Raw genomic sequence first — 25,711 nt, forward strand, 5'->3', positions numbered from 1 at the left:
GGCTTTGTGAAGCAAATGCTGCTTTTTCAAAATTAAGATCAGCCAAAGCCACAAACTATTTGTTACCATATCAGTCATAAATGAGATCCACCTGTGTTTTAAATAGGATCCTAAAACACAAAAAGTTCTGCTAAATAATTCCAAAGAATATCAGAAATGGGGCTTTGAAATAAGATCCTCTGTTTCCGAAAATCTTAAATTATTTCAGTGTAATTTCAGAGGAAATCTCTGTCTGTTCAGCAGATGGCTCTAAATACAAAGACACCCGTGAGCTTCAGCTGGCGTTGCTATGGAGAAGAACAATGTCAGATGTACGAAACACGGTTATAGCAAATTAGTACCAAAAAGTCAATCAATTTGCTAATCAACCAAAATCCAAACGCCATGTTATAGCTACTGGATTCATTCAGAATTTACCTGAAAGTAAACTGATTTTTTCTGTTGTCTAAAAAATGCAGAATGCATAACTTCTGCCTTTAGCCGTACATGCCCATGCAAACAACAGAAACATCAGCTTGGGGGCTGGATGTTTCTTACCAAAATGCTCTTACGGAGTCATAGATACCTTCTCTCTTTAAGTTTATATGTACAAAGGCTTATACATTTTATTAAAGAACCAGATATTTCCTTTTCCAAAATCTGTATTCGTTTTTGGGACATTTTATGAGAGATAGAAACAGCAAAGAAGCAACAGCCTGACAACGCCGTGGCTGATGGTAGGCATCATAATCCCTAATCCCAGTATTTTTTATGCAGTTTTGTAGGAGAGGAGAGATTCATTTAGACAACCTTTTGTTCGTAGAGAAAAGCTGACTGGATAGGAAGGAGAAGAGGAAGTTAGAACATGAACTTGGTTTTGAAAGCTGTGAACTCTTAAGGTTAGATGTGTTGAGCTTCATGTCCATCCACGCCTTGGAAGTGTTCCAGATGTCAGTCACGAAACATCTTCTATCAGAAATTGAACAGTACTTCTACTTTTCAACTGCATCCCTCCTCTACCTTAGTTATCACACACATGCACACTCTGTCCATTAATCCAGTTGATCTCAATACTCAGAAATTAATTTCATCCCTTCAACGGAGACACAAAAGCCAAACAGCAGAGTGTGACCTATTGGAAGGCTATTTATGTTGCCCGCATTGCCGCCTAAACAGCACAAGGCACATGTACAGTTTTCAGGGGCGTCCCGATCGATTCGCCCCCGTAACTAGATATTATATCGTTTTCGAAAATCCATCACACCTGTACTCTCAAGCAATATACATCGTTTGTAATGAAAAAAGAAAGAACTAAAGAGAAAAGCCCGTAGTCAGAAAATATTAGAAATGGGTGAGATGTGAGAGAACGATGGAGAAGAACAGGGGAGAGGGAAAGAAAGGAGATGGAGGAGAGATGAGGGGAAGAGAATTAAGGAGACTGATGGTTGAGCGCAGAGTCCAGGGGGCATGGATAAGTGTGTGTGTGTGTGTGTGCATGCATGTGTGTGCGTGCGTGCGCGTGAGTATGTGCGTGAGTGTGAGTGAGTGACCGTATGCCTCACACACACCCACACACACACACCCACGCAGCGAGGGTAGCTCATGAAGACAAATGTATTGACCTTGCTTAGTGATAAGGCATGAAGATAAAGTAGTGTTGGATGAAATAACTGAAAAACACCAAGAGAAACAGAGGGGTGTGTGTGTGTGGGTGTGCAATAGAGATAGACAGGTGAACAGACAGATGGGAAGATGGACAAACAGACACAGATATGGCTCAATACTGAGAAAGGCAAAAAAACAGACAATGTCCATATCAAACACTATGAAACTACACACATGCCTGCACAAACACATCCACATTTGGAGTCGCCCACACAATACACAAAGATTTTCAGAATAAAATGACTTAACGAGTTACCTAACACAAGCGTAAACTCTTGTTTTTTTGCTGGCGCTCTCTGGTTGGAGTTGTCACCGTGTTGCAGTGATGTGGAAGTGAACTCGGGTGTGTTCGGTACACTGTGACATCACCCTTAGGTGTGGTTACAGGTGCACCAGAGCTCACTTCAATACCAGTATTGTTCAGCAGGGCAGTCAGTCTCATTTCTAAACAACTTGGTTACATCATGAGGACCCTGTTTTGTGACTGAGTAAAAAAGTCATCGTGTTCCCTGTTGACAAATGGTTCTTTTATATTCTAAACTTCAACACTATTTTTAGGTATGAGAAATAAACATACAAATCAAAACCACAAACTTCCAAAGTCTCAGATGTCGGTATAAGTTGAAACATGTGAACTCTGAGCTCTAAATCTGCAACGTCTTAAAATATGAATATCAGAATTTTCTTCTTCAAAAAAAATCAGTCAAACACAATCTTTTTTTGAATGTACTGTATACTGTACACATCTGAATCATGTCAACAGTCTTGTTGCTGATTTGCCCTCTGGCTAACATTTAGCTAGCAGTTCTAATAGCCTCAGATTCTTTTAGAAGTAGAACTAGCCTGCTATGTATGTAGCTAGCTAAAACATGGCAGGTTACTAACTGAGGTTTAGGTTGTTGATGCTGTAAAAACTAAAACGTTTGCACATATCTGCGGTGTGCCAATGTGGAAGTGCCTTAAAACTGCATTCTTTTTATGTCCAGCAGGACTCCCCTGGCTCCAAGTAGAAGCCAGAATGCATAAAAGTCAATGAAAAGATGAGCCTACTTCTCACAAGGATTAAATACCTCAGTAAACACTTTCCCAATTGGCAGGGCCGCTGCTAAGCTTTTGGGGGCCCTAAGCAAAAATACCCCCCCCCCCCACACACACACACACACACACACAAACCCATTTGTTAAATATTCAAAATTGACATTAAATAAACATATAGCTATGGAAATGTATAAATTAAGTAATATATAAAACAATTTGTCATAGAATATTTTCTTGAATTTGCCCTTGGAGAAGTGTCTGTGTAGCTGAACTTGAGGATGGTTCATCACAGCATTGTACTGAACTGGAGCCCTCAGACACGGTGGGGGGTTGTTGGCTGCTTGATTTGCTGCTTGTGGATGGTTTTTCAAAAGCTCAATAAAAATACCAAAACGTCACGTCACACTACTAATCATAACAGGATATTAGGTGACTTAAGTTATTAGCATATGCATCAGCTTATGTCTTCTGTTTATCTGTAAAGCACTTTATTATGCCATAGCTTTCTAGTAGCCTGTATATTTCAAAATTATTATGTTAATCAGCGGAACATAGACAAATACCTTAAATATGGATGTAATCTAATCACACACACTAAACAAAATAATAATGGCATTTTGTGAAGATGCCAACCACTACACATTTTAAATATTACCAGCAGATGTCGCCCTTTCTATAGCTTCAGATGGTAATTATAATAATAATAATTCTCACTATTATTATTTCTTGGTAAATTCATCTGCCCCTCTAAGATCTGGTCACTAATCATAAATAAGTCACATAGTGGGGTCTTTACCTATTCTATAAGTGTCTTTAAATATTTTTTGCTATGATTTGGCACTATCAATAAAACTGAATTTAATTGAAATCATGTTGTGTCACCGAATAAAGAACAGCATTGGACTGAAGCAGTTCACTAACTAGAATGCTGTTGACTTCATATAAGTCATAAAGACGACCGGTGTCATCTAAAGTCGATAACTGTAACTTTGCAAATATGTTACATGCATTGTGAAATCTAGATTATATCATTTTTTGGCTTAGAGCTCCATCGAAAACTGCTGCTAGGTAACCAATTCTTGCTTGCTGACATTAGCTACAAGCAAGCTACGGGCTACGTTAGCAAAACAATTAAACACAGACTTAGCAGCGAGGGATGCATGGGCGTCATCTCTTTTTCAGCGCCAGATTCATGTTGTCTCTTACTTCTTTATTTATGTCCGAACATTCACAGATTAATAACGCAGGCTTAATATGGCTCCTTCAAGCTCAGGCAAAAGGCTAAACACAGCAAACTCCCGTGCGAAATGATGAGAGTCAAAATCTTTGAAGGCTGCAGCATTTCAGAGAAGCTGGGGAGGGGGGGCTATTTTTATATATTAGGTAAAAACATCTACATGTGCCTGAATTGAGTGATAGGGTACACAATTAAAAAAACATGAGCCTATTCATAATGAATTGATATATTTTTGAAATGTAATAATTTTAATGACATTTTTTATTAACCTTTATTTGTGGGGGGGCCCGCCAGGTACTTGGGGCCCTTTGCGCTCTGCGTACTCTGCGTATTGGGAGCTTCGGGCCTGCCCAATGAGTCTCAGTCGCTAGTTTTTCTACTTCAATTAATTATGCTGGTAAAACAGACAATAAAGCAGGGTATGCCGGACCTTCTCAAAATTGTGTTTCAGAGTTGAGACCAGAGATAAGACAAAAATAGTGCCTCTGTAACTTAAAACAACTTTGAATGTGGGAATAAAATCTATCGGACTACTCTCTTTACTTGACCACAATAGTTTTCTGAAGGTATCCACTTTCTTGTTAAATCAGTATTTGTGGGGAGCCAACTCAGCATGATGGCGCCAGAGAACAGAGCTGAAATGCCTTTATTGAGACTGAGAGATAGACGGATAGACATCTAGATAGACAGGCAGATAGGGAGGCAGGGATACAGACAGCAATCACCGCACAAACACCGTAGAGGTCAATGCTATCACAGAAACGAGCGGGTTATTTCGTTGCATTTCATCATCATCATCTATCTCGGTCGCCTGCGCTCTCTCTCCCTCTTTCATGGCTGGATTTCTCATTGATGACAAAGCCATTTATGTCTCTCTTATGTCTCCCCCCCTCACACACACACACACACACACACACACACACACACACACATCCTCTTCCTCCTGCTCCACCCTCACTTTCACTCTCTCTCTCCCTTAGTCTCCTGACTATGTATGCTTCCTCTGTTTTATTTTTCCTGCTTTTTTCTCCCTTGCACTTTCTCTTGTTTCTCATTCTCAATTTGCGTCTCCTCTCTTTACTCCCCTCTTTATCTTTCTTTGCCTTGTTCTCGCTCACATTATATTTTCCCCTCCTCTCTCTCCCTCTTACATCATTTTCTCTTTAAACACCTCTCCCCCCCTCCCTCCTCCTTTTCATGTTACCTTTCCCCATTTAAATTCTGCACACCGCCCTTCTTACTTTCCTCTTTCCCTCTTACTGTCCTCCCCGACCTTGTTTGCCCTCTTTACATGCTTTCTTACTCTCTCCCCACCTCCCTTATGTTCCTCACTACATCCCCGTTACTTTTACTTTTCTTGTCGTTGTAACTTTCTCCAACTTGTGCCTTCCCAATTCCCCCCTTTCACTTTCCACACATCAATTCCTCCCTCTCTTCTTTCCTTCCTTCCCCCCCATTTTTCCATTCTCCCCTCTTCCTTATCCTGTCTCCCCATCCCTCTGCTCTCTCCCTATGTACCTTCCTTCTTTTCTCAGCCTTCCCCACCACATCTCCCCTTTTCTCCTTTCAATCATTCCTTCTTGCTATCCTTTACATTTATTTCTCCTTCGCTACTGCCACACATTCCTATCCATTCATCCTCTTTACCTTCCTCACCTCTTTTCTGCCTCCTGTCTCTCCTCTTCCTCTATACTTCACCTGATTCTTTTTTATCCATCATCCATGGCCTCTCCTCCCATCTCGCCATTACCTCCTTACATCCTCTCATGTTTCCTTCTTCTATCCCCTTTCTCCTTTCCCATCTTCCTTCTCTCCTGTCTGATGTTGCAGTCCTTCTCCCACCTGCAATGCTCTCCTATCTTCTGTTCTCCCACGACTCCACCTTCTATCACCCCCTCATCTCTTCTCCTCCTTTACTTCCTTCTTCCTCTTATCTCTAACTTCTTCCTGTTCCTTCTGCCTGACTCATACTTATACTCCTTCCTCTTGCCTCCTTTCTCTGCCTGCTCTTTCTACTACTTTCTTTTCCTTCCCCTTTATTGGGACAACACAACAGTATTAGACCTCCAATGCAATATTAAGAAAATATAATCTGATTTATCAGTATCAAAGTTGGAAAAGATAAAAAAACAAACAAAGAGCTGAACCTAATTAAATAGATAAAATAATTTACCTGTATCAGGAACCATACCTTATAGTTCTTAAATCTCCTTGAATAATTCATGAAGCCAATCAATTATACATGCACATTTGTAATTACTGATATCCTGTTTCTCTTCTTCCTTCAGCACTGAGGGATAACCGCATCCAGCTGCACCGCTCGACATCCACCGAGCTTTCCATAACCATCGCCGATGTGCAGCTGTCAGATGAGGGCGAGTACACCTGCTCCATCTTCACCATGCCCGTTCGCACCGCCCGAGCTACAGTCACTGTGCTAGGTGAGACACACACACACACACACACACACACACACACACACACACACACACACAGGTTGCAACTTTTCCAGACCTTGAAATAAACCCTGGACTGTTTGCATCGAACTGCCCAGCATATTAGCATATTAACTTTTTTCATGCTGCAGAAGGAAAAAAAATCAATAAAATCACATTTCATTATAATTTTCTCCTGTCTGTCATTGAAGGAGGATCCATCTCTGTGAGGCCAATCCTGAGGTTTACTCAGATTTCTCTGACCAGTGATGAACAATGTCTTTGTTCTCACTGGCCTAATGTTGCTAAATGACAGTTTTGCCTTCCCTGTGTTTATACTCAGGCGTGTCTCCTTTGAGACTGATTGATGGCAGTCTATCTTAATTTGGCTCCCAAACCTGTGGGATTGTGACAAATCCAAATGGATGATTCAAAGCTTGTGGCATCTTTTCTTATTTTCTCCTCAGTTGTCACGTTGTTTATAACAATTTTACAGCTATGTCCGCTTTTTCCACCAGTCGGTTTCAGAACCAAACACATAAAATGTCAGCCTATCAAAACTATGACAAAGGGACTCAAATTCACCTTGATACACCACTGTGGCATCGGGTAAGCCTGATCCTCCCTGCAGAGTTTACCCTCTCTCAGAACACATTGAAGTTTGACCCTGTGGATGTCCATTGTAAGCGTGACATGCTAGGAGAGGCTGCCTGTTGGCACGAGGCAAATTATTGCTACCCCAGCAGTTTAGTGTTGCACTTCCATAAAGTTAGAGGACTTATGAAAGAGGTATTATAGAAGAATGTCTGCAATCAATGCAGCAAAGGCTGAGAAATCCTGACATTTATTCCCTAGTATTGGTAAGGCTGCAAAAACCCTTGATTCTACCAGGATTGGGGGACGATATATATCTTCACGTCATGGCAATATTCATGTCATTTGGATGACACTTCATGTTCTGATCCTTATAAAATTAAATGAATTATCATTAAGGTATTAATGAAATGATCAAATACTCAGAACCTTTCATTTGTCAAGTATTTAATACACACAGGAGTATCCCAAAATAGGCTCTACCATGTTGTTATTTCCTATGGGCTATTTATAACCAGATAACATGCCATATTGTGATACATATTGTTATTGAGATATGAAATAACCTATATCAGGATAGAGGATTTTGACCATGTAGCCCGGCACTAGGTCCTACATTGCCCATAATGCAATTTGATTAATTAATTTAATAGATCCTGTACTCCTCATGAGGAATAATCTGATCTTCATGTATAAAATTGAGTTTTCCTTCAAAGTAAAAAAAAAAAAGCTGCACAGTGTCACAGATGAATTGAAAAATACATTTAAACCAATCCGAGATGATCCCTTTTGTGGGCTGTAAGCGTATGACTCAATCGACTTCCCTGTGATGTCTATATCCAGTTTGATCCAGATCCTTGCTTATAGAGTTAACCTTTGTGTGAGGTTATGACCTCATATAATTCTTGTGTGGAGATGAAGCGGCCCCACTCGTCTTCTTTGAGATGGATGTTATTTCCTACGCGTGACGCTTCCCTGCAGCCTGCAATAAATTGTGGTCATCCTGTCAGTGGTGAGTGGGCCTGATATTGATTGGACATTGGGCTAATCGGCTTTGGACCCCCACAAACAGTCTTTCATGTATTGATTTTTATTAGTCGAGTTGTTATTATTCCTTACTGTCAGCTCATTCTGGCCATATTTCCGCGGTTTTACTTGAAGAGGAGAACAAAGCATTGTGCTTGGCAACACTGCAGTGCACTAACTAATGGCTGTACGGCCACAATGGAGACTTACTGTATACATGGGAGAGACATGTGGTCTGATATTCCTGGGAGGTTGTGGTGGGCAGATTTACAGCTAATATCAGGACATCCAATGCTTCTTTTGAAATTGCTGTGCAATGGAACCAAGTCATTCTTTGTGCTGACCACAAAAACCTACCTTATAATATAGACAAATACTTCATTTTTGATGTGAGCTTATTCATGATGGTGAGGAGGGTTTTTAATCAACTTTTGCTATTTCCTCTCAGAGATTCTCAGTCGGTACCCTATAATTTGCCAATAAATTATTGGATGAAAACTGAGCTGAAAAGGGTTTCTGGCTAATTCACTTGTGAAATGCACTAAGTGGGAACAAGAGATGCAGACATTTTGATATCTAGGGTGGGGCAGTGTGGCTTACAATGGCTGTTCTGTAGCTGAAAGCCCTAATGGTTGTTCACAAAATTAGGGGTTTGTCAGTCCACAGCTGTGGAAGCGTCCTCCAATAAATCATTTTGTTCATTACTGAAATGTTTTGGCAGTGCTGCAAAGTAGATTGAAAATAAGACTATGTAGTTGCTCTATCTGTGTGTAAGTGTGTGTGTGTGTGTGTGTGTGTGTGTGTGTGTGTGTGTGTGTGTGTGTGTGTGTGTGTGTGTGTGTGTGTGTGTGTGTGTGTGTGTGTGTGTGTGTGTGTGTGTGTGTGTGTGTGTGTGTGTGTGTGTGTGTGTGTGTGTGCGGGGGGGGGGGTCAAAGCAACGGTTAAGGCAGATCTACATTAGCTCTTTAAATTCATATTAACATGAGAATCACTCCTCCATATTTCTTCCAATTTTCCAGTAATGGTGATTCAAACCTTTTTTTCTTTTTTTGCGCTGTAATTGACGGCTGTGACACTGTTTTCTGCGTTCGATAAATATTTCATGACCCCTGAGAGAGGGCCAAACCATTAAAAATGTATGGTAAGATGTCAAAAACGCATGGACCCCTATGGGAAAATCAGCCAAAGACATCAAGTTTTATTCTTGTTTTGACATGTGCGAGGTTTTGACGGACACAAACACACACAAGCACACGAGTGCTGAGTACGGTCAGTTTAAAATGTTATTGTGTCAGTAAGTGTAAAATGTGTGGCATGCCTCTCTTTGCTCTCCTGAGCTAAGCAGAGAATAATTTATAATGACTTTATTCTCTTTTCTCTCCTTGTAGAGGAAAGGGTCTCGACAGGGCTTCTCCAGCCATTTCTATATGTGCAGTATTATTCCCTCATTAATATTCAATGCTACTTTACTGCCAGAGAGCTTCCGCACACAGTGCACTACATCAAATACTGCTACATTAAAAATTGACCACATTTTTATTTTTTGATCTATACCTCGGTTAGTTCACAGCACTTTATATTGGTACTGTATTTGGTCTGTTTGCTTGTCTATCTGCAGGCCATCCATCCATCCATCTGTTCATTCATCCATCTAGCCACCCATCGATATATCCATCCATTCATCCATTCATCCATCTATCATCCATCTTTCTATCCATCCATTTGTCCATCCATCCATATATCCATCTGTTCATCCATCCATCTATTCATCAATCCATCCATTCATCCATCCATTATCCATCTATCTAACCATTCATTATTCCATCCATCCATCTATCATCCATCCATCCATCCATTCATCCATCCATCATCCATCTATCTAACCATCCATCCATCCATCCATCCATTCATCCATCCATTATCCATCTATCTAACCATTCATTATTCCATCCATCCATCTATCATCCATCCATCCATCCATCCATTCATCCATCCATCATCCATCTATCTAACCATCCATCCATCCATCCATCCATCCATTCATCCATCCATCCATCCATCCATCTATCATCCATCCATTCATCCATTCATCTAGCATACATTCATCTATCATCCATTCATCTATCATCCATCCATCCATCATCCATCTATCTAACCATCCATCCATCATCCATCTATCTAACCATCCATCCATCCATCCATCATCCATCTATCTAACCATCCATCCGTCATCCATCTCCTCATCTGTCATTTCCTCACTACCTGAGAATTTGTAAAGTATCATATATTCTAGCCTGAAAAGTGTCACAGATTTCAGTAATTGGTACAACATCTTGTCAATTTTAATGACATTACATCAAATCCCCTCCCTTCATAACTTGGACTCCCTTCTCCATCTCTACCTTTCTGTCTTACAGCTTCGGCTCTCTCTCTCTCTCCCTGTCCATCACTCTCTCTCTCTCGTCCTCCTCCCTTAATTGTGCTATGGGGTAGCCAGCAAATCGAATGTTCATTATTTTGAAAAGCAGTAAACTCCGCCAACACTCGGAGAAAAGTGCCACCCACAACAGCTCCATATGAAGTAGAGCTAGAAAAGTTTCAATCTCTTCACTCTTAACGCTGAAGAGTGGAGTCTGAAATATTTGGCAGAGTAGATTCGTAGATTCCTTCTCCTGCTTGTGTTGTTTAACTGCAACTTGTGCTCCAAGTGAAAATACTAATTAAGCAAAAAATGTGTCTTATTTTAACCAACTGCGGTGGAATCTGGAAGAACATTTCTGGGAGAGGAAGATGTATCATGACATTTTGGTTTGGATCAGGGCTTCCTGGTTGCTCACGTGGCTAAAGCCGGTCTCAAACTGACCTTTGGCTCATTTCGTCCCTTTGTCCATGCTAGTTTCTCTTAAAAACTGTCACACAAGGCTACATTGCACCCCAAAAAACATTAAGTCTGGCTTAGTCACTGTAGCTCCCATCTTGGCTTTAAACTAATGAAATCCGGAAGCCGTCTCTAATAATCTCTGCAAAATCTAATTGAGTTGACATTTTGATCTGCGAATGAACAGTCAGACGGAGTTGAATTGTTTTGCCAATGCTGTCAGAGCTAATGCAGAACTCATGCTGCTGGTTTTAAAGGGATAGCGCCGTATTTATTTTTCACATTTAATTAATTGCATTTCCATGTTCATCTCAGTAGGCAAATTGAAATACTTCAAATGTGTGTGTATACAAGTAGTGTTGGAATGTTAGGTTAATGAAGCGTTCAACGCTGACAGAGATTGTAGTGCCACAGAAATCCCTGGCGTACATAAAAATTGCAGGATGAAAATGTCGTAATTTTTACAGGATCATATTGGTATTGAGCATGTTTTTTTTCAGTACCCAAATGTTGATTTTTGGTATAAAAAATGTGTTCAAAGCTCACAACCTGATCTCCTCCCTAAAAGTTTTTGTGATGCTCCAACAACATAAAGCTCCTTCCACCCTTCCTTCTGAGACACATAAGTAATTATTTGCACAACATTAAACGGACGCCTGTCAGCAAAACATAGAAATATTATGGTGCATCTGGCACAATGAACACTGATGGTCGTAGATCTGATGTTTCTGAAAAATCAGGGTAAACAGAAGCTTCACAGTCATTTGAGCGGCCGTGCAATGACTGAAACACTTTTTTTTGGGGGGGGGGGGGGGGGGGGTATATTGCAAGCCTGCATTATTATTTTTCTCCGAGCTGGTTTTCATCAGTTTTAGAATTGACCCAATAAATTTGTGCTGTGTCGGTGATATTGCGGATGCTGCTGGATTTAATTCTGTTGTTGATATTCCTTTTTTTACCCCATTCCATACACAACAGCTTTGTAAAAATGTGCACCTTTTTTTTTTATGGCTACAAGGTGAGCTCTGCAGGATGAAAGTTTTCTCTCTCGCTCTCCCTCCCCCTCTCTCTTACTAACTTTATAACTTTCTCTCCCTCTCTCTCTCCCTCTCTCTCTCTCTCTAGGTGTGCCCGGTAAACCTCAGATCTTGGGCTTTGAGAATGCAGTGCCAGAGGGGGGCAAAGTCACCCTGACCTGCACCAGTACCGGCAGCAAACCCCCTGCCAGGTTGCGTTGGTACCGAGGGGACCAGGAGCTGGAAGGTGAGCAAGATATGGTGTGTGTGTGTGTGTGTGTGTGTGTGTGTGTGTGTGTGTGTGTGTGTGTGTGTGTGTGTGTGTGTGTGTGTGTGTGTGTGTGTGTGTGTGTGTGTGTGTGTGTGTGTGTGTGTGTGTGTGTGTGTGTGTGTGTGTGTGTGTGTGTGTGTGTGTGTGTGTGTGTGTGTGTGTGTGTGTGTGTGTGTGTGTGTGTGTGCGTGCGTGCGTGCGTGCGTGCGTGCGTGCGTGCGTGCGTGCGTGCGTGCGTGCGTGCGTGCGTGCGTGCGTGCGTGCGTGCGTGCGTGCGTGCGTGCGTGTGTGTAGTGGGGTCAGAAAATGCATATTGGGTGTTGTACACTGGCTTATACTCATACTGAAACTGTGTGTGGTAAGGAAGCGGATGAGTGTGGTTATGTGTGTAAGAAAGTGTATGTGTTTGTGTGTGTGGCTTCCGTAGGAATGCAAGGATGTGGTTTGTGCTTGTGTTCATGTTTATCAGTCTTTTGTACATACACTAAGTGTTTGTGCAATCCTGCAGTAATTGGTGTATATGGGCATTTTGCAAGTGTGTATGTTTGTACACAAGCGTGAATTTGTTCGCATATGTTTGTTTGATTGTGTGTACGTGTGTGAGAAAGTAGCCTGTGTGTGATCATGCTGTGTGTTTATTCTGCCCTTGCCACTTTGCCTGCTGTCTCTCTGTGTGTCCTAAACCTGTGCCTGCATATGTGCGTGTGTGTTTGTGTGTGCAAGTGTGAGAGCACGCGGCGTGTGTGCGTGAGTACAGAAACATGCTGTGAGTGTGTTGTGCTAGTGCCCTTCTTTCCCATCATCCCTTCATGTCCTGATGCTCTAAATGTGTGCCTATGCATTTATCATGTAACTGTGTGTGTGCTTGCTGCTATTGCATTTGAAGTGTGTATTGATACAGGGTTTATTATGTGTGGTTGTGTTTGTGTGTGTGTGCGTGTGTGTGTGTGTGTCCTCCTTTAAGCTGCAACATATCTGCTACTAGGAGTGACACAACAGAGAGCGAGAGATAGCGTGGGTTGGATCTAGCCAGGGATAACGACAGAATCTGGCAATAAAAGGCAGGGCGAAGGAGAGGATGAAGGGATGAGGTCGAACAGAGAAACAGAGATAGAAAAAGCTTTGCATGAGGTCAGTCTGACTGTTTTTTTTCGTTACAGAGAAACGAGAGAAACGAGCAGGGGAGAGAAAGGGAGAGGCAGACAGAGCACAGCGAGGACAAATTAGCCTGCTTTTTTTCTTACAGATGAAGCGAAAATCAGGGAGACGATTGGCAGCCCCAGACTCCAGTACTACTAATGGTATTGGCAGTGGTAGCCTTTCTCCAAATTACAGCCATATTTGCCATAAACCACCCTCCCTCTTGTTGCTTCATCAGTCAAAGGTTTTCGGTTTTGTTTAGCTGTGCTGAGCAGAACAAACATGTTGGAAGTGTTGCTTCTGTCGCCCTTTTGCTCCTTTCACCATCTGCCATCACCAGAAACTCTATAAGCTCTAAGCTCTGTTTGCACTGGAAGAACAGCGCCCTCTGTCCGTCTGGAGAGCTCTCCAGATGTCCCGCTAAATCTGTTCAAACTGCAGCATTCAGACTGGAAGAGCTTATCCACGATGGCCTTTTCTACAGTAATTATACTATTATAATATGATGATATAATATGATAATGATTTATTGATGTGAAAATGCTACACTTTACATGGCTTTGTAATGCAAAAATACCCATCTTGTGTCCTGATGCCTTGGCAGTGTTAGTGTTTGCTATAATTATGGATTGAAATAAATCGAAAGAATGGACTGAAGCTACAAAGAGGAGGAATGGGAGAGATGCCCGCCTGAGGACAGATTATCTGGTCGTTTTTGTTACAGCAGAACTAAAAACAGGAGGAGGGAAAGAGGAGTCTGGAGATTGCTGCTTTGTGGGTTTTTTTTTAGAGAGATTAGACTCAGCTCATCCACAAAAAGATGTATTCCCCCTCTCACCTGTAATGGAATCAAGCCCTGCAGATAGTTTTGCTTTTAATCCTCCAGATATTGAGATATTTGTCTCTTGAGATCCATGCCAATGATTCAGTATAATGGGGGTGAATGTAAGTTTGTCTTGTGACAACACAACATTGAAGAGTTTTATTTGAAACAAAAACATTGCAGCAACATGTTTTTCCAGAAACATTCTTTTTATAAAAGCGGATAATCCGCAAACAGTTTCCAGAGGGAACTTCCTCTACTAGTCCTATGCCCAGGAAGTATATATTTATATCAAACATATGTACATACAGTTGTGTTGCAGAAAGTAGTGTGCATTTGAAGGTAGAAAGTAAGAGTTTGGAGGTTTGGGAGCTGAATGGTTGTGTAGCACATCCAACTCTAATGCGGGAGAGCAGAGTTTTATTCTATCACAAACATGTAATTGATTTTCCCTGTAAACACTCTTTCCCTGACTAAGTCCAGAAAATAAGTCTTGTGCATCTTTATAGTTAGGGGTCAAAAATGACTTAATGTCCTGACTTTAAGTCCCTAGTATGGGTCCAAAATCACTGGATCCATACATTTCCCATAATGCAACTTGACAGCATCTTTCATTAGACTCGGGCTGTAACTAGCCGTGATTTTTTTTGTTGATTAATCTACGGATTATTTTCTAAATTAATCGATTGTTGTAATTGTTTGGTCCATAAAATTTCAGAAAACGTCGATAAGTGTTTCCCAAAGCCCAAGATGACGTCCTTGATTGTCTTGTTTTGTCCACAACTCAAAGATATTCCGTTTACTGTCACAGAGGAGGAAAGAAACCTGAAGATATTCATATTTAAGAAGTTGAAATACAAAAAAATATCGCTCCTTTTTTCCTTAAGAATGTAACAGTTGACAACTGATTGATTAATCTTTGCAATCTTTGACCCTCCCTGTCTGGTAAAGTCCCATGTTTCTGAAACTCCGTGCTTCAGTTTGTCACGCAGGCTCTCTGTTTTAAAAGTTGTAGTCTCTAAACCCAATAACAAGATTGTTTTCTCCGACTTTGGAAAATGCCCTCCAGAGTCACAGAAGACATTATACAACAGTTTTCACTGGCTGAGTGGCAGCCCGTCATCATGACTGTGTTCCCCTTTAACATAGTTTATATGCTATGAACATGATCTTTCCTGTTGCTGTGCAAACATGCAGAAATAAATAATGGAAAAAACCACAGCATTAAATGTTAAAAAACACTGATTGGATGTAATCCAGGGTTTGGCTGAATTAGCGGTCTTGTCTGGGAATAGGGTTGCATCCAAAGTCACAGGGACACTGGTTCTGTTTTGTAATTTTTGGTGAACCGACCCTTTAGAGCACAGGGAGAACAGAGAAAGAGAGAGAGACAGACAGAGAGCGATTTAAAGGAGATCAACTGGATGTGAATGATGGTGTGTTTGAGGCCTCGCTCAGCCATCCTGACAGCACACAACACCAATCAGTCATTGTTTGAACGACAAACTCTCACACTCTAACACACACACACCCCTTCGATTTAACACACATACACTGGTAAAGGACAGATGATGATCACACACACACACACACAGTGCTCATCTCCGGTTAGATAGCGGAAGAGCACTACAGGTCAGTGTGCTAATATTACAGCTTCTCATTCATGCAGTTGTGGTCTATACTGTGTTTGTGTGTGTGTGTGTGTGTGTGTGTGTGTGTGTGTCTGTGTGTGTTTGTTTGAAAGATGAGCCCATAGACTGCTGCTCACTGCTTTTCTGACAGCTTTATTGGTGGTTAAAAGAAAGTAAAGAGAGAGAGAGAGAAGGGAATGAGCGCGACACAGATGTAGTGTTTGTGTTTGTGTGTGCATGTGTGAGGGGGAGAGAGAGAGAGAGAGAGAGAGAGAGAGAGAGAGAGAGAGAGAGAGAGAGAGAGAGAGAGAGAGAGAGAGAGAGAGAGAGAGTGAGAGAGAGAGACGCCTTGTATCAGGAAAGTGACAGTGAGGGACTGCAGAGAAAACAGAGAACAGAGAGGGAGTGAGTGAATGAGCAGGAGGATGTGTGTGTGTGCGCGCGTGTGTATGTGTGTGTGTGTGTGTGTGTCTGTTTATAAAAATAGACAGAACGACTGCGAGGATACGGAGAGACTGATGGAAGCTGCAAAGAGAGAGGCTGATGGAGAAAGAGAGAGAGAGCAGGAGGGGAATTAAAGAAACCACAGAAGAAGAAGCAAGGCGGCTTTGAGGCTGAGGGGGAGCGCAGACTGGGGGCGAGAGGATGAAGCAAAGGGGGACTACTTTTAAAGAAGAGGAGACTGGAGAGCGCAACAGGAGAGAGGGGAGGAAAAGGAGGGAAGGCTGACGAAATGGAGAGAGAAATCCGGAAAGAGGATTTAGATTGAGAGAAGGGGGAGAGAGGGGAGGAGACAGAGAGCAAGAGAGTGCGGTAAAGGGAGTGGTAATTGAGAAGAATGAAAGGCTAAGAGCTTTGAAGACTGTATTAGTTGTACTGTGTGAAAGGGCTATGGATCATTTAGTGACATCGATGTATTGGATTGGGGATAATGGGGATTTATGGTGGCACTTAATGCCATACAGGCTGAATACCGGACCAAATTGTCATAATGCAGGACATGGGGCAGATGGCGAAGGTTACATGGGCGTGTGTCCGTTTAGAGCAACATGATGTAAGAGACAAGACGGAGAGAGACATTAGAGAAACACACAGTGGTGGAATAAGTATTCACATCCTTAAAAAAGAAGCAACAGGATGTAAGAAGAACTGCATTAACATGTGTACGTATAAGTAAAAGAACACAATCTAGATCGTACCTCAGAAGTACTTCTTTTGCACAGGGTTTCCTCTGAGAGCCTCTGTCGGTGTGTGCATGTATGATTGTCCTTGGCTTATCTCAAGAACCTTTCATCCAAATCAACTTCACACTTGGCAGGTGTATTGCTGAGGACCCAGGGGAGTGCAGTGTTGAGTGTGGGGTTGATCAGGTCAGTGGTTTGAGAAGGCTGCCTGCAGCTTCAGGGGGCCGAGCAATCCGCCGCTCCGAACAGCCACGCGCTCTTAACAGCCACTCGCTCATAACAGCCACGCAACACAGTGATAACTGGAGCCAAGCAATGGGCTCCTTCAGCACGAGTTATAATTTGCAGCTCTGAGAATGCCACAGTGTATAGCTGTGTGATATAAACATGACGCTGGGGTAGAATATAAGACATATTTGTAAATTAAAAGTCGACAGAAGAAGAAGAATGTAAATTAAGTGTTTCCAACTTCTCACAGTCGTAATGTGTCATTGACACCCAAGGAATTAATTTACGTTCATTACAATCACAGCAATGATTTCTTACATATTTTTTTATTATTCGAACCGTCGGTTTTTCTATAAAATGTCAGGAAAAAACTATAAATTTCCCAATTTTCCCAATTTTTCTGAACTGGTTGTTGTGGTGATATAAAATAACGAAACGCAGTAATACATCACATTTGAGAAGCTGGAGCCAGCGATTCATTGACATTTTCGCTTGATAATAGACCTAAACAAATAATCGGTAGTTGTTTTTGTGGATCGATTAATCAACTAATCGTTTCAAGACTCTTTTTTATCACAGATGTATGAATACTGTACATAAGCAGAACTTCATGTTGTAGACAGTCAAAGTGGAGCCAATTTGAACAACTTAGTATGACTTTGGCGAGCATATCTTATAAGCTGCATATATAATGTTTTTTAATATCTTAATCTATGAGGTAACTTGTGACTATAACTTTAAAATAAGTGTAGTGAAGTAAAAGTAGAAAGAAGCAGAAGTCACCTCCACCCCTGGAGATAGATACAGTTGAGGCAGACATACTAAGACAGAACCTGAAATGCGTGCCGGCTTTGCGGTGACCTGGTAATCCACTAACAGGTCCACTTAACTGTCTTTCCACATCAGATGACCTCATATGAACGCGCAAACTCACTTGAGCGCTTTCACTGTAATCCGATTCCGGCTTAAAAGTGATGACTGCTTTGATTATTTTAAAACCTCCTCGTTATCCAGGGAAGGGCTTTTGCTGAGCGTGCACGGTGGTGTTAAGCCAAGCATTGATGTCTGTTCACAATCACACCTTTTCACACCTCAGAGACACCACGTAGGACCAGTCTTTCACTTTTGGCAGCTGAGCAGCTTCACTGTAGCTGGGGGTTCAGCACCTTGATCAGCTGGCAAAGTTGTTGAATAATAAGGAGTTTTACTCACTTATTCACTTTACCTTTCAGGACTTACCGTCCAAAACCCAAAGATATTCAAGACGAGGTCTTCAGTTTCATGACTTTAACTTACAGCAATAATATGACACAGGGATGAGCAGAACACAGCTAAGGATTGGCTTTGTCACATCATAATTGTCTTGAAATGATAGATTGACTAACGCAATTGGTTTGGATAAATTGGTGCGCAAAGACTGCGAAATGTATGACTGTAATAAAGCTTATATTAGTATTTACTGTGTCAGGATATTATTTAAATAATAAAAGAAAATATATAATTTCTCATAATTTTTGCACATCAAAATGTTTAATGAACTTCCTTTGGTGACTGTTTAAGTACGTAACTGTCATGTCCTCTATCTCAAGATGTCACACAGTTGAATCTGCATTCAAAGCACACGAAGCACTGGCGGATTCTCGTCTTTGATTATAAAAACGACATTTTACATCTCATTATGAGACTAAATTAATTTGGTTCCATCATCTAATCGATTAAGTGAATCATATTTCAGCTGTAATCCAGAAATTATCCAGAAAAGTACACTTCTCCAGCCTTCAAGGCCCAAACTAGCTGGACGCAGTAATCGCTGCATCTAGTGGTTTGATTCCCCTAATATGATTATTTTATGTCGGATTGTACGCTTGAGGGTTAAAGCGTCGGCAGCACCAGCATCTCATCTGCATCACCACCTTGGGGCAAGTTAGTGTCAAGAAATAGGAGTTTTAATAATAAAAAATAAAAAGTAGTATGGGCATCCCATTCATATTTTAGCAGGTTCCGGAGTATTGTCGAGCTAAAATATTAAAGAAGGTGAGTGCTGCACACTCTTTCAGCGACTCTGGAAAAATATAATTGAATATTCATATATGTATTTAATGATTTATCCTTCATTACAAACCTGACTTTGATTATATTAGATGTCTTTTTAATGACTCTAATGGTTTTTGTGAACTTTAAACTTTTGAACTGTTGGTAATGAATAGTGTGACAAGGCAGTTACAGTATATTACATCATAAACTTATGTTATAAATAGACTGTACATGATGACATGAGGATGTAGAGTGAAGCATGGTGTTCATGTGCTGTCATCTTATAGGCGTTCACATTCTAACTGGGTTAGCACAGGTATCCGGCTAACCTCTACCATCGAACGTCACTCGTCAAGGTCTTACATCTCACTGTTCATTTAAAGTTCGTCCTGCATTGTCGTGTCCGAGCGCGTCCATGAAAAGGCTTACAGGGTAACTCTTGGCTTTTTGGGAATCTATCAACAAAGTGTACGCTGTTGAAAGTCAACGGGAGCCTTGTTTGGTAGAGTAGGCCATATTCCTCTCCAGGTCCGCCTTCATGTATTTCCCTGACTCTGTTGAAAAGTGCTCTCTGTTTCGTAATGGTTGGTGAGTAGTTCGGGAAGATTTAAATTGTCTTACCTTACCTTTGAAGGATTGCGTCCCTGCACAAGATGTCTTCCAGACAGGGTCGGAGTGGTTCATAATCTTTGAGAGTCAGTCCTGTGTGCCCTATCGATGAGTGGTTTCTCCTACAGGGAGAGAACCTCCTGCAGTAGTTGGGCAATAAAGTCCCTCGGTCCTTTCCCCTTCAGGTATTCCAACTATTCTGATGTTGTGCCCTCATGAATGGACTTCTAAATCCTCCCATTTTTGAGTGAGTTGCTCCATTTCTGAGTTGACCTTGTAGTGTTTTCTAGCACAATCAGAGTGAAAAGTGTCTGATCTCTCTATATCCTTGAGCGTGTTGCTGTGTGATGTTGATGTACTCTCAAGCTTTGCAGGTCCTCTTTAGCTGCAGGTATTGCTTCTCTCCGAGCACACAGTCTTGACAAACCTTTTGATAGTAGCGTATATGTCGGTCTTGACTTGGGCCACCTTGTTCCGTATCGCTGTGATAGGAGCTAGAGCTGCACTGTTAGGCAGATCCTCTTCCTCACTCGCCTCGTCAGGCATACCCTGGGCAGGCGAGCAAGGCTCTTAGTCTGGGTCTTGTCCGCCTTGTTTGTTTTTCTTGCTTTTAGGGTTCCCTGTGTTGATTTTTTCTCTCTGAGCCGGATATATTTAGTCTTACTTCCTTGTTTTTGTGTATTCAAAGTTTTTATCTTGTCGTAGCCATCGGGAAACGCATGCTACTCCTCCATTGCTCAACAGCGCCCCCTAAGCAAGGTGTTAGATAAACAAATATATAGAAGAACCAGTAATTTCCCTCCATCTGTGTTTCACGCAAATGGAGAATTTGCCTCTGAAAAGATTCTTTCTAAAAACTTCAGCCAGAGAGGAAATTTTGAAAAACTCAAGTTGCACGTAAACATAGAAAAACAGAGTTTTCTGCAGCTGATGTCACAGCGCCTGAACATGCACCTGAGTCATAGGTGCGTATGTTTTCATTTGGCTGTGGTGATCACATGGATATACAGTATAAGGGTGATCATGTTGTTGCTGTCGGTATTCTGATTGGCTAACGTGGGCTTGAGCTTCTCTATACACTGCCACCTACAGGTTTGGCATGCTCTTGATGGCATATATACACGGGTGTAAGTGTAAACAAATTTATTTCTGAAAATGGACAGGTGTGCATGATGTTATTTTTGAAAACAGAGACTGTGTGTAGCAGCCCTCGATGTTTTCAATAATGGCAGAGAGTCTCGACAGGTGCAATTTTCCTTGTTTTCTGTAGCACCATGAAAACTAAAAATAAGCACAGAATGAACTTAATTAATAACACTTTCGCATGACACAAATGTGACAAATCTCATTTCACAGTGCATCTAAATTAACCTATACACTACACATAGAAGTACTTCAAAATAATAAACACATATATGACAACAATAATTAGATTTAGCTTAGTTAACACAAGTTTGTCTACACTTTACACACAGACAATATTCAAGATACACACCTCACTCCGCTCACCGAGGGTGCAAAAACCCACACATGGCTGTTTCATCAACGTGCCGCTAGCTTGATGGACTCTTTAAAGTACAAACAAATACAGGTAAGACTAATTATGCACAAAACACGGAGTATAAGTAAGTAATACATGTACAAATGAAGAGTAATCACGATTAAGATGATCGTGCATGTGCTAACTTACTTTACAACAGAGGTTCAGGAGATGTGAAGAGCCGGGAGAATGAAAGGTTGTCGACTAGCGCTTTCCCGGGCTTACAGTGATGAAACATAAACAAGGGAGCTAGCTGTACAGGTTCCGGGGGCTACAATGGAGGAAGGTGAATAATGAAGAAGCCTGTCACTTACACTGTGAAATGTCACTTTATGAAAATAGCCGGTCACGTGTAATCAAGCCTAAAAAAGGTAATCGTATAGTAAATTATCCTTTTCTGCAAATACGCCTGGCTTTTAATTCATGCTGAAGGATGAGTGCTGTGTCTCCTTTATATTTAACACTGAACAACCATCACTTCTCACACCTTTATTTTTACCTCCACACCATCAGCTCTACAACACATTTACTATTGCATGGTCTGTTCTACAGTCTGCCTGTATATGTCTATAAGTCTGTTCACTAGCATGAGTCTGTACAACTGACTACATTTTACACAATCAATCAAACCCTGATTTCTTTGATATTTTTTCTCTATGAGGAATGCAAAAGCACTCAAAACAATATCATAACACAATAAACCAGGAATATCGCAGTGAAAAGCATCACTAAAAACACCTATTTCCAATAAACACAATATGCGGAAACATACAAAACGTTAGAAACAATCTCATTTCAACACTTTGCCACTTGGGAAAAACCAACACTGATTTAACCCTTTTATCACCTTATAAAGTTGATTATATTTGATTACAAGTGACTTACAATAAGTGCATTCAACCATGTGTGTACGAACCCTAACACTGATATGTCACTGTGGTGAAGAGCATATTTGCTTATTTAGATAATCCAGAGTGACATTAGGACATTAGGATTCATTTCAAGTGAAGTCTCAATTAAATCGGAGGCGTGTTTGTGTTTGTTTTGGTTTCTGCTCCTGTAGCTCTGAAACTGTGAAATGCTCCCCTATTTCCTTCAGCGATTGTGTCTGTCTGCTATTTGGTGTTGGTCGGAAAACAGCTGCATCAGCAGGAAATGATGCCGTGAGAGCGGTGAGAGAGAACAGTAGAGTTGTGAGTGCCTGGACCCCAAAACAATGAACTGAAAGCTATGTAGCTATAAGTGGAACTATCTTCAGGTGATTACTCTCTGTTGCTTCACGAGTGATCCGTTTACGTAGTCCTGTAAGCCACTGTTAATATTTAAATTATTATAGCTTCTTAAAATACAGATTAAGGCTCTGTTCTCCCAAAAGAAAATTCACATAGTTTTCATTTTATTTCCCGAGGCCCAAGATTACTGCCTCTGCTTCAATACACTGTTGGTGAATATTATTTAGTTTTTTTTTGGTGCTCACAGCATTGAAAAATAACATTCTCAAAAATTCAACAGCAACTCCTGTTTCCAGAAACAACATCTTGTTTAGCCTTAACAGTTTGAATTGGAACTACTTTCTAACAGAGAAATATTCCCTCGTATGAAAACCTGTTCACAGCCTGTTCGGCTGATTATGCAGAGTGCCACATTGGGATGTGTGGAGAATTCACTTTTTTACTGCTCTGTGCACCACAATTGAAATTCATTCAACTCTGTGTCATATAGGTGGAGACAAGAGGACAAATAGCTCTTAACCTGGACAGAACGCAAACCTGAGCTGGCTAAAACAAAAAGTCTTCTGTAATTTGGGTGAACTGGTCCTTTAAGTGGGAGAGTCTGTTAGTTCGTGCCTAATCCAGTGAAACACAACCTGTTACTGCTTCCCAGCTCGATATGCTTATTACTTCGCTTGCAGCAGCTGACATGCAAATCTACCTTGATTATGTAATAATGAACTGAGGAAATGTGAATTATGAGTAAATGTGTATCACTGCTGTCTTGGGAAAAGCAGTTCGACTGACTGCACATTATTTTATTCTTCGTGAACGTGTTGAGTCAGTTTCATGACCCCTTGGGCCTGAAAAACATATTAAAACTCAATTGTATGATTTCAAAAAATATTGTACACAGGAGTCAGTGGGTAAACAAACAGTATTTTTTTCATTCCCAGGTCTGGTTTTAGAGATCCATGGTCTTTAATAAAGGCCTTACTGTGTGTGTTTGTGCGGAGGGAAAATAAGAGGGTATTATGAGAGGCAGTGACAAACACACTCCTCTGATTGGCGTAGGATTATTGAAATGCACCTTAAATGTAAACTCATTTACTCCGCGGGTCAGGTGACTGGTTATGGTAATAAAAAGAGAGATGTCATTACATTCAGTGGTATTTGAAGAGTTCTCTGGGGGAGGAGGATAGAGAGAGAGGGAGAGAGAGAGAGAGAGAGAGAGAGAGAGAGAGAGAGAGAGAGAGAGAGAGAGAGAGAGAGAGAGAGAAAACGGAGGAAAAGTGTCTGTTTTCCAATCTCTCCCGACACTATCTCTATCTCCTCTGTGTATATGTTATTCATAAGCTTGACCTACATGTGCCCATACTTGTGTGTGCATGCCTGTGTGTGTGTGTGCGTGTGTGCGTGTCACTCCATGCACAAGAAAATGATAAGGTTCTGGTCCACATTCCAAGATTCACCAACCACTTTCACGGTCTGACCACCCAGTTTTATATGTTTTCTTACAATAGAGTACAATCTCCGGATTGTGTGACAGTGTTTATGCTTTCATACTTTGTCCAACTCTGCTGCTGCTGCTGCTGCTGCTGCTGCTGCTGCTGCTGCTGCTGCTGCTGCTAGTGCTGCTGCTGCTAGTGCTGCTGCTGCTGCTGCTGCTGCTGCTGCTGCTGCTGCTGCTGCTGCTGCTAGTGCTGCTGCTGCTAGTGCTGCTGCTGCTGCTGCTGCTGCTAGTGCTGCTGCTGCTGCTGCTGCTGCTGCGGCTGCTGCTGCGGCTGCTGCTGCTGCTGCTTGGACCAACTTGCACCCACTTCTTCTTTTTATGTTTTTATCCTGCACATACCACTGTGGCTGTTGCCAGAAATATAAAATACAAAAAAGAAAGGGAAACAACATCAAATGGAAACGTCTCCATATGAAAACTGTTACATCGTTACTCATTTCATAAAAAAACAGACCTTTTTATGACTGTCATTAACAAAGTATGGCTGTGACAGATTGCAGTTAAGATGCTTAGATTCTCTTCAATTCCCCAAATAATAACAATTCCTAGGTATAGTTGCCTTTGCATCCTCGGTGATGGAAATGTAAGCTGTCTCCTAAGCAACAGCGAGCCAGTGAGCCCAGAGAAAGCTGGACTTAGCAACATTAGATCTTTGGCCTCTCTCGTCCCTTTGGTGTCCTTCAGCATGAAACATCACAGACTGGCCTGGTTAGTAAACATGAGCGTGCTGTGTGCAGTTTACTGATGTTGCATTACAGGAGTTCCAATGCACTCTCGCTGCCATTTGGAGCTGCCATATGGGCTGACTTTTGCGGCGTTGAAGATCCAATAGAGTAGCTTTGAGACTGAAATTGTCTTTTTACGGTTTCCTCATGAACAAGGATGTTGCGGCAAGATGTAAGTCTGAGAGGATTTGATAAGAAGCTGTTCTCGGTCTCAGTCTGGCGATGTTATACATACCCATTTAGACATGTGTAATTTAAGTCCATTCCACTATAATCACAGCACTTTGGAAAATGGAAGAAATTTAGGGCTGCAGTTAACGTTTTTTTTCATTGATTCATCTCAGGATTGGCTTTTTGATTAATAGCTTAGGCTATATGATATCAGTAAAGAGATCAAAAAGCATCATATCCCAGAGCCCGAGATGGTGTGTTCAAAAGTACTTATTTTGTCTGACTGACGGTTCATAAGCCCAAAGATATTTAATGTACACCCTTGTATAACAAAAAATGTGGCAAATGCTCACATTTGTGAGGCTGGGATCTGCACATGCTTGCCAGTTTAGCTTGATAAATTACTTTCATAAAAAAATCTGATTTTTCTGTAGATCCACTAATTGACGAATCGTTTTGATGCTCAACACACGTTTGATTGCAGAGAAAAATACACACCTCAGGTCCATGTAACTGCTACGAGTTGTAACCTTGAAGGCAAAGATGGACCTACAGGTTTTATGTTTATATGATGGGAAGTTTTAGGGTCATCCTAAAACATCTAATGCCATTTTATTGGACAAAACACTTGTATATATCACAGAAAGAGTCTGCAGAAAGAAAAATGATTCTCTTAGTGAGAGAATAGGTGTGATATTGCTCCAGAAATGTGAGGAAATGCATTATTAGACATACAGTATACGTGACATATAATGATATATAG

The 25,711-nt window shown here is 41.3% G+C and overlaps 1 protein-coding gene across 1 annotated transcript in view; it reads left to right on the plus strand.

The window, feature by feature from the left end:
* The window catches only part of cadm3 (cell adhesion molecule 3), a 97,050-nt gene that overhangs the window by 57,454 nt on the left and 13,885 nt on the right, over positions 1–25,711 (plus strand). Inside the window, exons 4-5 of the mRNA XM_083928205.1 lie at positions 6,208–6,360; positions 11,978–12,115. Of these exons, the coding sequence (XP_083784331.1) occupies positions 6,208–6,360; positions 11,978–12,115 (291 nt within the window). The remainder of the gene's footprint in view (positions 1–6,207; positions 6,361–11,977; positions 12,116–25,711) is intronic.

The sequence above is a fragment of the Echiichthys vipera genome (assembly GCF_963691815.1).
Source record: "Echiichthys vipera genome assembly, chromosome: 15".
Lineage (NCBI taxonomy): Eukaryota > Metazoa > Chordata > Actinopteri > Perciformes > Trachinidae > Echiichthys > Echiichthys vipera.